This window comes from Mauremys reevesii, linkage group 5 (assembly GCF_016161935.1).
Source record: "Mauremys reevesii isolate NIE-2019 linkage group 5, ASM1616193v1, whole genome shotgun sequence".
Classification (NCBI taxonomy): domain Eukaryota; kingdom Metazoa; phylum Chordata; order Testudines; family Geoemydidae; genus Mauremys; species Mauremys reevesii.
In genome coordinates this window covers 88,195,726-88,208,887 of record NC_052627.1, presented here as the reverse complement: position 1 = coordinate 88,208,887, position 13,162 = coordinate 88,195,726, and the positions used below count along the sequence as shown (strand labels likewise).

The window sequence follows — 13,162 nt, the reverse complement described above, 5'->3', positions numbered from 1 at the left end:
TCTCTGGGCCTTTAAGAGCCTGCAGTTCTGAGTGATTAATAAATATAAACCAGCTAATGATGGCTCCCTTCCCCATACGGCTCACCTACTTTCTCCTTCCTAAGTGGTTATAACTCCTGCTTTTAACATTGCAATCACACAAAATCACCACAGCAGGTTTCAGTAATGGCAGTTGTATTCCTCCTTATCCAAGAGTGTCCAGTTCCTCTTATGACCCAGGCTCCTAGTATTAGGTAATAAGCAATGAAATATCTTATTGAAAACAAGAGCCTCCCAAGCCTGAGCTCTCAAGGTGACCTGTGCCTTCCATCTGCCCCTCCATGGTTACCACTCCCCACTCCCCCCCCCCAAATTATCCAGTTTCCAGCTAACCCTTTGATCTACTTCCCTAATGATTAAAGCTACAATTTAATCACAAGTATTTTTAGTAAACATCATGGACAGGTCACAGGCAAGAAAGAAAAAATCACAGCCTGTGACCTGTCCATGACGTTTACTAAAAATACCCATGATTGAAACTTAGGAGGTGGCAGGGAGAATAGCCTACAGCACCAGCTGCGGGGTTGGGGGTGGGAGCCCCAAGGCCAGCTGCTCCTGCGGCTGCCTGGCACTGCTGCCAGGAGCTGGGGCAGCTCTCACCACCACCAGGACTGGTGATCCCCAGGGCCAGGTGCCTGGGACTGCCAGAGGCTGGCTGCAGGGCTGCCTTCAGAGCCGCTCCAGCAGCAGCCAGCGTGGAATCAGTGACTTCTGCAACCTCCGTGACAAACACAGAGCCCTACTACCGATTAACATGTAAAGGTTGCATTGAGCCTTTCCAGTGACCTTAAATAGCTCTTCTGTAGAAAGCATGATTAACACTGATGGTCCCTATGAGTGGCTGTAATATACATTAAGTTGTGTTCTGGCTTTGGCAACCGACATGTGAAGCACTTCAGGAAGGAGCAAATGATGTTTTCTTTTACTTGTTCTAGCCTTGTCCCACTGCTTGCCATATTTTTTCCTGGCTCCAGACTGATGCTTGTACTATATGAATACATAGTCCTAAATGAGAGTTCTGTAGTCCTCTACCTCATGGAACAGATATTATAAGCAGTTACCTGGAGAAGGCCCATGGGTCTTGCAGATAAATGCTACTTTAGGAACATAATCATGACAGATTTCTGTGTAATATGGTTAATAGGATCTCCTCCTTGGTTCATGGGAAGGAAACAGATGTAGATGTTGGGGCCAAGTGAATGTAAACAAATGTGAAGCTGCATCACTGATTAAGCAGCTCACTTAATAGCCAATTTGTCCATAAAACTATAGTGCAATGCTGAAGTGGTGAACAATGTATTCAGTGCAGGCAAAAACTGAAATGTAAGTCACATGGAAAAACACGTGAGGTATGTTTTATTTCCAAGCTTTAATAAATAATGGAAGCAAAAAAAGGCAGCCAAGGGGGTAGTGACTACTGCTTGGCTCTGTTGGGATGAAACGTAATTCTGGAGACGTCAGTTATAGTATTTCAAATGGGAAAAAGAACACAGTATTTGTACAAGCTTGCTTATCTTTTTAAAGCTGTACAAAGATCAGCATAATTAAAGATAACTTGGTAAAACAAAATTCTTTGTCTCACTATAATTTCTCTATATGTTAAAGAATACTAAGGGGAGATTAAGCTAACACCAGACTTTTAAACATCAGGTTTGCTATGTTGCCAGTACAAAGTTTTCAATAGAAACTGGGCAAAAACAAAGTACAAGTACAATCTTCAACACTAATAAAACACAGTATCAGGAGAGCAATGTGAATGTGTTGGATACATTCCAGAAAAAGCCTGCTAATGGGCTTACAAAGTTGTGAAGCATGATTACTTAATGACATTTAGATGTAAATTTTGTTGTCAAGAGTCAGTGATTGACTGCACAGGTTAGAACGGTGTGTTATACAAGCTGAACTGCCCTCCAATTATACCTGAAAACCAGCCAGTATCAACCTCAGATAGGGTGACCAGACAGCAAGTGTGAAAAATCAGGACAGGGTGTGGGGGGGTAATAGGAGCCTATATAAGAAAAAGACCCAAAAATTGGGACAGCCCCTATAAAAGCAGGACATCTGGTCACCCTAACCTCAGAGTCTATTCCTAAACGCAGCTCATGCTAGACTTTGCAGCAGTTTGAGGCCTGGATTCTGGATCATGTCAGTAATCAATCCAGCTGAAGCTCCTCCTGTCAAAGTTCCAATATAGTCCCATCCTGCAGACCTTATTCATGAGTTGCCCCACTGACTTCACATGAGTAAAGGTGCAAGACTGGATCTTTGTGGCTTGGGCCATTCACCCTACGCACGTTAATACAGGGTCTTATCCTAACCAAAATCTTGGTTCATGTTCTGGGAAATTAAATAATGAAATTAAATCTGTTCAGTGCTGTCATTCACACTCTTGGCATCTGTGGCCCCCAAGTCTCACAAGCTAAAGTCACTATTTGGTCTACACAAAGGGCAGGTCTACTCTATGGGGTTAAGTCGACCTAAATTACAAAACTCCAGCTATGTAAATAACGTAGCTGGAGTCAACGTAGCTTAGGTCGACTTATTGTGGGGTCTACACTGCGCTAGGTCGACGGGAGAAACTCTCCCATCGACTTACCTTAAGCTTCTCATTCCAGTGGAGTACCGGAGTTGACGGGAGAGCGATCTGTGGTCAATTTAGCAGGTTTTCATTAGACACGCTAAATCGACCCCCAGTGGATCGATCGCCACAGCGTAGATCCATGGTAAGTGTAGACATACCCTAATACCAGAATAGTTCCATCAGTGGTGAATTACAGCTATGAAGTTTGCTAGTGTAGGCAGCATTTGCAACATCAGCAGTGTTCTTGGGGAAGGAAAAACAGCTTTTCATTCACTCACGTGTCACCTATCTGTACTTAGCATGTACCATAGTTTTTTTTAGTTTCCTCTAGTTGACTAGGATGATGATTTCCCCCCAAATTAACTACATTGATCCAATTCATTTCAAGAGCCAAGCAGTAGTGACAGTAATGGAAAGGACAGTGCATCCCTAGCTCTGTACAGCACACTAGTAAGAGTGAAAAATTATTCATTCATGTTGTTTCAACTACTACTCTATGTCAACAATAGGAAATCTACAAAAATTAAACACTTATATTTTCCACAAGCCCTTTGAGGCAGAAAAAAGTGCTGAGTTAACTAGACTTTCAATTTTTAATCTTTACAAATATTTAACAGTTATGGTCTTGTCTAAATAAGGTGCTGGTTCCCAAACTTGCACAACAGTGAAATGTAATTGAACAACACTGCTTCAGTTATATCAGCAGTTTGAATTATAGCTCTTCTGGTTGATAAGTATATGGGAAAATACACTGATATTTCCTAAATTCTGTTTTAAGAAAACTGATGGTCTTTTTATAAAAAGACACCACCATCTGGTGCAGATTTGTTTTTTGTACGGCTAATTCTACATTAACTTCACACAAACAGATTCAGTGCACTCATTGCCAGCAATGGGATTGCAACAGTACAATCTCACTCCTAACATGAAAAGATCAACATTCTGACAATGAAGTGATGTCATAGTTTGTCCAGAAATTAAAAACAAAAACAAACCTTTTAGCACATTTGCCACATTCCCATGATCTTGAGTTACAGGGCATCCTTTTAGATCCAATTCCACATTCCAGGGTAACTCCACCAATGCCAACCAGAAGTCAATGGAGTTATTTCAGTATGAGAGCAGGATCTGGCCCAGTTTGTTTAGTTAAACCACCACATTGGGTTATATGCTGCCCCAGTGCTGCATACAGAACTCCTATTTATGTCACCATGCAGATGTAAGGAAGGCATGAAATCTTTACGCTTCATTATTAAAACATTTTAGTGCAAAGAGTACATGTTCAAACAAGACTGTCTTGATCAGTTTCAAGATAATAATGAAGACACATAAATTAGGTCAAATTCTGCCTTCTGTTACACCTACGCATCATGAGGAATACACAGATATATCCAAGGGTTTAATCTGAACAGGTAATACTACTCTTTGAAAGCATTAGATTAACTAAGACAGAGACTGCCATCTGTCTTATACCCCTTACACAAGGGCTGAAAACAACACAAGATATAAGAAATACTGACATCTCTGTAACCTTCAGGACAAGCCATCATTTTATGAAGCGATACAGAAAGTAGGCAAGAAAAAGTGCAACATACATTTTAAATATAGCCCTACCCTCATTTGCCATATCACTGTTCTTTGTTGGGGTATGGAAGAAAGGAAGTGCCGTTGGTATATTTGTTCAAATGTTAAAAGATCTTTAACTATGGAACCCCGTAGGGTATAAAAGTGAAATTAGAAAAGTTACCAGAACCTTAGAAGCTACAAGAAGTAGAATTTCAAACGAGTTACATTTATTTAATTTAAAAAATGGACAGTTAGTAATGGTCACATGAACACCAGGAAACTGTATCTACATTTCCTGACGTCAGTATGAGTGGCACTAGTTTTCTACATATACAAATCTAATGCCAGTTAGAAAGTACAAAACCAAACCAAAACCCAAGACACTGTGAATTCAACACTGCTTAAAAACTCAACATTCAATCCAATTGATATATTTTAAAATAAATAGTTTTACCTTATTTAAAAAACTCAACTGCTTTCAAAGCAGTTACTTCTTTAAGACCATTCCCAAAAGTCTTTCATAAATAGTCGCCCATTTTGATTGTCTGTTAGTGCAGCACCTGTCAGTCTTGGGAGCTGGGATCTCCATATCAGGCAATACAGTATTTCGTTCATACACAGTGTTTTGTTTTCCCTCTTTATTTGTAGGTACAGTTTAGCATACCATGCTGGCCAAACCCATGCAGATGACAAAGCATGAAGCAAACAGAGCCTGTAAATTACTTGTTTATTAAAGAAAAAAACAAGGAATGTAGTGTTAAAATCAGGATATTAAAAAAAAGGTCTAATGGACAACCAGTTTTAATTTAAAAATCTCTCTCAAAGTTTATCTCATTTACTATGAGCCATTCAACATTCAACTTCAAATATACTGCATACAAAATTCTTTATCCCAATTAGTTTCAAATAGTTTTTAACTTTTTCCACTGAGGACGAGTTAAAAGAAGAAGATTCGGTTCTATGCTGGTCTTTTTCTCCCTTTTAGCTAAAAATAATAATTTCCCCAGCCCTTCTCAATGAGTATCTTGTTTCAAGAATGATTTCAAAGGGAGACACAAATCTAACATGCATGTGCTGACATCGCATGATGCCATGACATTTAAAATGCACTCAGAACTACATCTGGTTTTATCTCTAAGAATACTAGTTATTCTAGAATTGGGGACTGCAACAGTCTACTAAAGGCCACATCTGTAAACCCTCTACACATATTTTAATGCAAATTATAATCCCAAGGGCCGTTTAGAATTACTGAACAGGCTAATAACCCTCCTGATCATTTCTTTCTCACAGGCAATTGTGCAACTTTAAAAGAAATCTCTAAAAGAAGCTAGTATTTATGTAGATTTAGCCTTTCCCAAGGCCATATTAAAACAAAATCAACCAATTTTAGATGCCTTTTTAATCTCACACTTAGAGCCTCAAAGGATCACCACATTTAGAAACATTTTCCAGAAATGCCTCTTTTTGACAGTTTTCTACATTCGGATTCCGTTAGGCCACTTTTGAACCGTTCCATTGCCTAAAATAATTAACTGTTTTCCAAATAGTTCTTTTCAGTAAAGTGCTTATCATTATTCCAAAACCTTTTTTTAAACTGCGCTACTTGAGTCTTGCGAGGGTTTCTCCTTTTCCCATGAAAAATTGCCAGCATGGGCACTGAGAACTAAGGACCCTATTCAGTACGGTATGTCAGCATTCACTTAAATTGGACTAACTTATATGCTTCAAGTTAGGCATACTGCTGAACGGGGGCCTATCTGTTGTAAGGATACTGGAACATTAACTTTGACGTTGGTTGGCAGCAGGCATAATGCCTACAAAGATGGTGATACACTGGAGCCATAGCACCAGGAGGTAAACGTTTAGATAAAATGGAAGGCATATGGAGAGTTCTTACTATAATCTTTTCATATTTATATACAAATATAACATATATTAAATATAATATAAAAATAGCTATATTTCTTTTCCCTCTGAAATTCTGAGGCTTTTCTTTGAGTTCTCACCCAACCCAGGCAAACTTACTAATTTTCTCATCAAAACTCTATTAAGAAAATACAGCATGATATTTTACTTAACTGTATGTCACCAAGGCATTTATCCATAATACAACATTTTCCTCCTTCTTAGCCAACTTCCTCACTCCTGTCAGAGTCATTCTGTAACATTAAACATCAGAGTATTCGCTGCTGTGATATCTATCGGGATGTCACAAACAACAGGTCTGCCACACCTGTGAATAAGCTGGGCAGAAGCAGCAGGCTGATTAGAAGAGAGAAAGACTGGGGCTCAATTTTCTTCCCACAGAAGTCAATGGAGTTTTGCAATTGACTTTAATAGGAGCAGAAGTGAGCACCTTGTTTGAACACAAATCCTTTAATAGTCAGTGAAAGAGAAGCAGAGCATCCACGCCAATTAGAGTCAGTGAAATACTGTGTGCTTTTTCTGTTCTTTTTTTTTTTTTAAAAAACATTTGCCGGAATTGTGGCAGAAGCTTTTCAAATGTATGTAATCATTTTCCAGTCTCTTAGAATTCCCCTCTTCTCTTTATCAGCTAGCAGGTAAAGTGTAGCTTCATTTTTGGATGACCTTCCCCTCTGAGCTTATGGAAGGCTTCTTGATCAAAGGGCAGATTTTTTCCTCTTAGTCCTCTTCCAATAGCTATGTTTATATAAAAACCTGCAACACCTAAGTTAGGCTGCCTTTTTATTGTCTGACCTACAACAGCACACCACAGTATTTTTTTTGGTTGATAGAAGGGGTTTGAATGAAGCTTATATATAAAACTCTCTCAGCTGTCTGCTGGTTATGCTCTGCATTTACTGTAGCTGCAACTGCTACAGCTTATTGGCTGGTTTTACCACCACACTATATTTCTAAGAGTAATATTAAAGCTCTCCCAATTTTCTTCTTTAGTGCTATTTTATTATTGTAGTTAGGTTAAAACCTTTATCTAACAGGTCTATTTCCCACTAAAAGTCTTTATGGAATGGACCTCTGGTCAATGCAGCTTAAATTTTGGATACAGGCAGAATGGTATGGCAGGATTAGCAAGGCAATTTGGAAAAAAAAAGTCAATGGAGTTTTGCTTTTCTGAATCTTAAAAAAATATATGTTTCTGACAATTCTACTGGTTCAGGGAATGACAGAAATGCCTTTAAAGAGCACGGAGATGGAAATTTCCTGGATATGTTTAATTTGTATCTGTTCCTACTCCTTGTTGCAAAAGACTTCCTGGAGCAGTTCTCTTTGGTTCTTTACTTCTTACGCCCTCTTTCCTTTTCCACTGTGATTCTCCCAGGATCCACTGTTGACCTGTTGCTTTATGGTTTGGAGGTAAGGGGCTAATCTGATGAGGAGATGACAGTGGAGAGGTCAAGGCTCATTTTAGGAAGAAGCCTCCAAAGGTAACTGCATCTAGTGTTCACTAACTTAGCACTACCTTTCAGTCAGCTCTGGTCACCCAATAATACAATCAAACTGTTCCTAATATTTAATATTCCATCACAATTTGGTTACATTCATACAGCTCCTCCCTAATACTCTAACTTAATTCAGCTTCTTGACTAAAAACTTTCCCTCCTCAGTGTTAATTTTAATTAATTTTCTTTTTTAACTACCAAGTCTATCTTGGTATTAAGCTCATTTTGCTCTGCAGATGTGATTTGTATGAAGTAGTACCATAGAAATCTACTGAACATTTAAAAATAGGAAATCATTTCTGTTGGAACTTTTTATTATCTTTATAAAGTGAGGTTGCCTTCTGAAGTCTTAGTTTAATGGTATCCCTTTTAAGTCAATACTCAGAGTATTAAACATGCAGTCTTAATCCCCTCTTTATTTTTCCATTAAATTCCAATCAATAAAGTAAAATTGGATCTGAGCTGATTAAAAAGTGTCAGATTAATTCCCCTCCCCCCCCCAAATGACTAATCTCTGTTTTGGAGCGCTACTCCTTACTCTCTGAACACTTTACAGGTAAATCATTAGATACCTGTAAATATTAGATACCTGTTTCCATTTTAGTGTTTGAGGGGGGAGGCACTCCTTTAAAAAATGCTCATGATCTCAACTCAGACGATTGTTAAAATACTTGTATATATGAACACAAACAAGATATAGCTCTGAAGTAGAAACACATTTTGTTGAGATTGTACTAAGACTTCAAAATTGTGAAATTGTAACAGATTCAAGACAACATAATTCAAGATGTTCTATGTTATCACCTGAATTAAAATCAAGGCACTATGGGTTTTTTTGTTTTTTTGTTTTAAAATGACCCTGAATCAGTTCTGACTAAAGAAAGATCTAATTTTTAAAGGAGAATAAAAAGATTCCAACATATTTTAAAAAGTTACAATTCTCACCACAGAGAAGGTGGTTAAAAAGTGCCTAAAATGTTATTAAGTGTTAATATATTGTTGTGCAAATTACTCCTATAACTGACACATTCTTGAAAATTACTTTCATGTAGTTTTTTTAAAACCTTTTACATAAATATTTCCAACTATGATCTCAAAAGATAGCTTTGGGGAGTAAAATTCCAAACCATCCACAATAAAGCAGTGCAAATTCCTATTTTTCAATCAAAAAACAATGAATAATTGTGAAATGGATGATATTTCTGAAATCTGAATGTCTTGAATCCTGATGCGTGACCATCAGTTCAAACAGTTTTCATCAATAATTTAACCTCAAAAAATCCAATAACCAGCACACTATACCTCACTGAACAAACTGTGACATCGCAGACAAAGCACAAACAAGAGACTTGTGCCCACATTAAGGGTGAAAATTATGATGCATCATGTTGTAAACAAAAGGGTAGAACAGAGGAAAATATTAGTCGGAGCATGGTGTGAGAATTTAGGGAAACATTCAAGCCTACAAACAACAAGATTACATTTTCATGCATCATATAAAATATTTTTGCTCTCTCTCCTTTTATCCAGACATATACACATTATTTTACAACATCTGTACAATACAGAATCTGATTCCACACAACATTTTGAAAATATTTACTTGTCCCATAATCATCTGAAAAAAAAATTAAATGTCTTTTGGACTGTATTTGTAGAATTATTGTGAGCAACTGTGTGTCCATGGTCACATTTGACAAACTTACAGGACTGCTAAAGATACCAACATTTTTAGTACCCTTTTCGGTTCATTGAGGTTTGAGCCTTGATCTGGACAAGTTACTACGTGGTAGCACATCCTTTAGAACATAGAAATTGGAACAACTAAAAGACTGTAAAAGTTGGCCATGTCCCTGTTATCTTTTTGCTGTTTGTATCTAAGGTACCTCCACAACGTTTTGTAGTAGTTTCTTCTGCAAACAGATTCCCAGAAGTTAGACGTGACCTCAATACTGTACTTTATAAAGCCTTTGGACTTCTACCTCTACTATCATCAGTGCAACTGTTTATGGAGCAGCCCCTCCCTGCTGTTTGCTTCTAGAAGAAGTGAATCCCTGTGCTACTGTGGCTGAACTTTGGAAGGATCAATCATGTTGTCAGTTCTATGTCGTGAGAGTTGCTGCTGCTGTTGAGATTGATGCTGCTGGTGGTGTGATTGAGTAAAAGTGCTTTGTTGTAGTGGGAAAGCAGCAGAGAGAATAAGCTGAGTTGATTGATTTCCATGAAGTAGCCTGGATGTCTAAGAAGAAATAAATAAAAGAGGATTATTGCCCACGCTATGAAAATGCAGGTCTGGTTACATTTTAAAACTCCCACATGAGGTTAAACATCAATAGGACCACGACTACTGTCGCTTACAATTGCATAAAGTGAAGATTCATTCAGAATAAAATAGCCAACTACAGAGTATTAATATTTTCAGCATCTGACTAACTGTAAAGCAACTTATTGGATCTCTGTTTGTGATGTCAATGGCTAGGAGAACTATGGCAACAGTTAGAGGCAGAGACACACAGCACTTGTAATTAAAGGCTTCATAAGAGCACATACCCCTAATGATGTGAGTATAGTTAAGGTTGAGCAGCCAACTTTAACTTTGACATTTCAAGAATCTAATTTGCAATTTTAACATTCTTTTAACAGAATGCCCACACATACATACAAAAACTAGTTAGGGATGCTGTAAGGGATTATCTTCCTTTAAAAGAAGGCAAAATTTCAGGTCCAAATAGGTTGACTATGTCTCTAATTCAATGGTTCCCAAAGTTTTTGTTGTAGCAGATTGTCCCTCTAATGCACGGGCAACTGACATGTCTCCTTTGCCCCCTTCCCTAGGCCTTCCTGTGAGACACATTCCAGTACACTAGTTCTGCAAGGTCACTGCTGCCTCTCCTTTTATTAGTCCATTCTACCTTCTCTTTCCCCCTCTTCAGTCTTTTTTTGACTTCTCTTATTTTTAGTACATATTTTCTTTTTTGCTCTTTTGTTATTCTCAGTCTGTTCCTCCTTCCCTGCACCCTCTGTTTTCTTTCTGATCCATTCTCTTCTCTCCCCCATGGTGGCTTCTTCTCTCCTTACGCATGAGAAGGCTATTGCTGCTCAGGCATCCACTGGTATCTCCCTGAGGTCCAGGCAGCATGTGCTCCTGCAGCTACACAGAAGCAGAGAAAAGACACATAGGCTGGCATGCTGCCTCCTAAGTCAGCTCACATCTTGTTGCACTGTGGACCACCATGGTAACTGGAGGGAAAGTGAGAGGTTTACAAAGAGATGCCTGCCCCTTTACTTAGAATCATGCAAGCATGTTTGTGGTGAGATGAGGTGGACCCAGTGTGACAATTTTTCCTGTCCCCATTGTTTCTCTCCATGTCCCACTACTAGTGTCCTCTAATGCTCACAGGCTGGGGAACAGACTTATTTAAGTGCAGTTCTTATTTGTGAACTTGATAATAAAGACTGCAAGAGACTTTAAATAAGGTCTATGAAAGAACCTCCTCCCCTGCATATCGCTTGTCTGAGATTAACAAGGTTGCTTATTTAAATAACATTCTCAGTCATCAAACTTGCAGTATATGCTGAACCTGTTTACGTCACTATCTGTGCAATCGGACAGATTTCTAGACAGTGCTGCATTACCTGTAAGAACTGCTGCGGGTGCTGCGTCAGCTGAGCGTGAGCCGACTGCTGAACTGTACTGAGCTGCTGTTGCTGCTCTTGCTGACTCTGTTGCTGCTGCTGCGTTATTGATAATGTCTGTGGCTGCTGCTGCTGTGCAGCAAAAGTGGGGTAGGCAGTCACCACCTGCCCCATAAACATAGTGCTCGGTACCATCACCGCTCCACATGCTACAGGGGCAGTGACTAATTTTGTGACAAGCTGCTGACCTTGAGAAAATCTGTTAAAGGAAAAAGACATCAGAAGGTCCTATCAGCTTAGTTTGGGGAAAAAAAATCTGCTTCAGATACACTGGATGAACTTTCCTATCTCAATCTGATTAGGTAAGTGCCAGTTTATCACTGACAGGGTCATTCAAGACAAACCAATTTTTCCTTTGCTTACTACAAACTAAACAAATTCAAGTGCAATGGGCTACATGTTGCCCTCAAAGGCCCACCCCTTCCCCAGTTCCTCAACGCCATGAGTTTTAATGGAATTACAGGAGTATCTCTTTGCCGGTTTGGTCCTCAGACTACAGCACATGCACACGCCTACGCTAAGTAAAACTGCATGCAATTGTTGCTTTAACTTTTGTCTCCTTTTCCATAAGATCTGGTGACTACTAAAGCACAGAAAGCTCTAGCAAAATCATCTGAATGAATATTGCTCCTTTATATTTACCTGATCTGTCTGTCCTGGGTGAAAGTAGTTACTGCAGCACTCTGGTTGTTGTTTTGTGGTAAACTAGATGGAATCTGGACAACATTTCCTGTCGTTGGCTGGGAGATCACCATAGTGTTATATAAGGGGGCTGAAAGTGTATTCTGTGACTGACTGGTAAGAGAAGTCTGTTGACTGTGCCCACTAAGTATATTTTGCGGAGTATGCTAAGAAAGAAAAATATGTAATAAATTAATTGAATACAGCTGTAAAAATGTAAAAATAAACACCCCTTTCAAACACAGAGAAGGCACAGCTTGCTTTGTGGGCATAAATAAAAATGCTATACACTAATAGTTAATTATTGCTAATATTAAATGTTCTTATATATGATTTATACTCTCAAAACACTGTACAGAATAATTAATCCAATCCTCCAACATCTTTGTGAGTTATGTAAATATATATTATCCCCGTTTTTACAGATGAGAAAACAAAGGTTAAATTATTTGTCCCAGGCCATGCAGTGAGTAAGTGTTAGTGCCAGGATTAGGATCCAGGAGTTTCTCACTCCCAGTCCCATGCTCCTCTTCCAAAACTCTTATAACATTAGGAGAACTGCACAAGAAGTGGAATGATGGGCCAGGCAGAACTGCAGGTGCAAGCATGCTCAATCCCTGGAAGTGTTGGGGTGAGGGGAAGACAGAGAGCACGTCACTTTGCACTAGTCCAGTCAACTTTAGTGATCTCTATGAAGGCTCTTTATTGGGACTGAAGGCAACATAGGTCACCATGACAAAAGGCTTTTGAGGGTGGTAGGAATAAAACACTAGGGATGTGTCCATGTGCACAGATAGGGGGTGGAAATCCTTAGGGCTCCAGAAACACCTACAGCTCGCTAGGGCTAAAGTTGGAATGATTCTTAACTAAAACGTTACATTTCTTTATTAATTCAAAGCCAAATGTTCCAAAGATATATTCCCATTTTAACTGATCAAATACTATTATTTTAAAGGGACATCATTAACTTCCAATCTGAGTTAAAAAAATGAGTTTAAACTATTTTCAGGTACTACACCTGCCCTTATTGTCTCCTACCCAATTCTATGGCTTTACAGTCACATTTTGCTCCTTTTAAAACATGTTCCTCTGCTGAATGAAAAGGCCACATGAAAAGGAAGAATGATCAGCTAAAGCCTGCTTTTGAGGCTGGGCCCTTCCAAAATAACTACTT

The 13,162-nt window shown here is 38.8% G+C and overlaps 1 protein-coding gene across 6 annotated transcripts in view; it reads right to left on the bottom strand.

Moving 5' to 3' along the window:
- Nucleotides 1-1,457: 1,457 nt before the first annotated feature.
- CLOCK (clock circadian regulator) overlaps nt 1,458-13,162 on the bottom strand; it is a 126,141-nt gene continuing 114,436 nt past the window's right edge. For all 6 annotated transcript variants that reach the window (XM_039540420.1, XM_039540418.1, XM_039540416.1 and 3 more), the window contains 3 exons: nt 11,950-12,155; nt 11,248-11,506; nt 1,458-9,850 (listed from right to left, as the gene is read on the bottom strand). In XM_039540420.1, the coding sequence (XP_039396354.1) occupies nt 9,671-9,850; nt 11,248-11,506; nt 11,950-12,155 (645 nt within the window). In that variant the 3' untranslated portion in view covers nt 1,458-9,670. The remainder of the gene's footprint in view (nt 9,851-11,247; nt 11,507-11,949; nt 12,156-13,162) is intronic.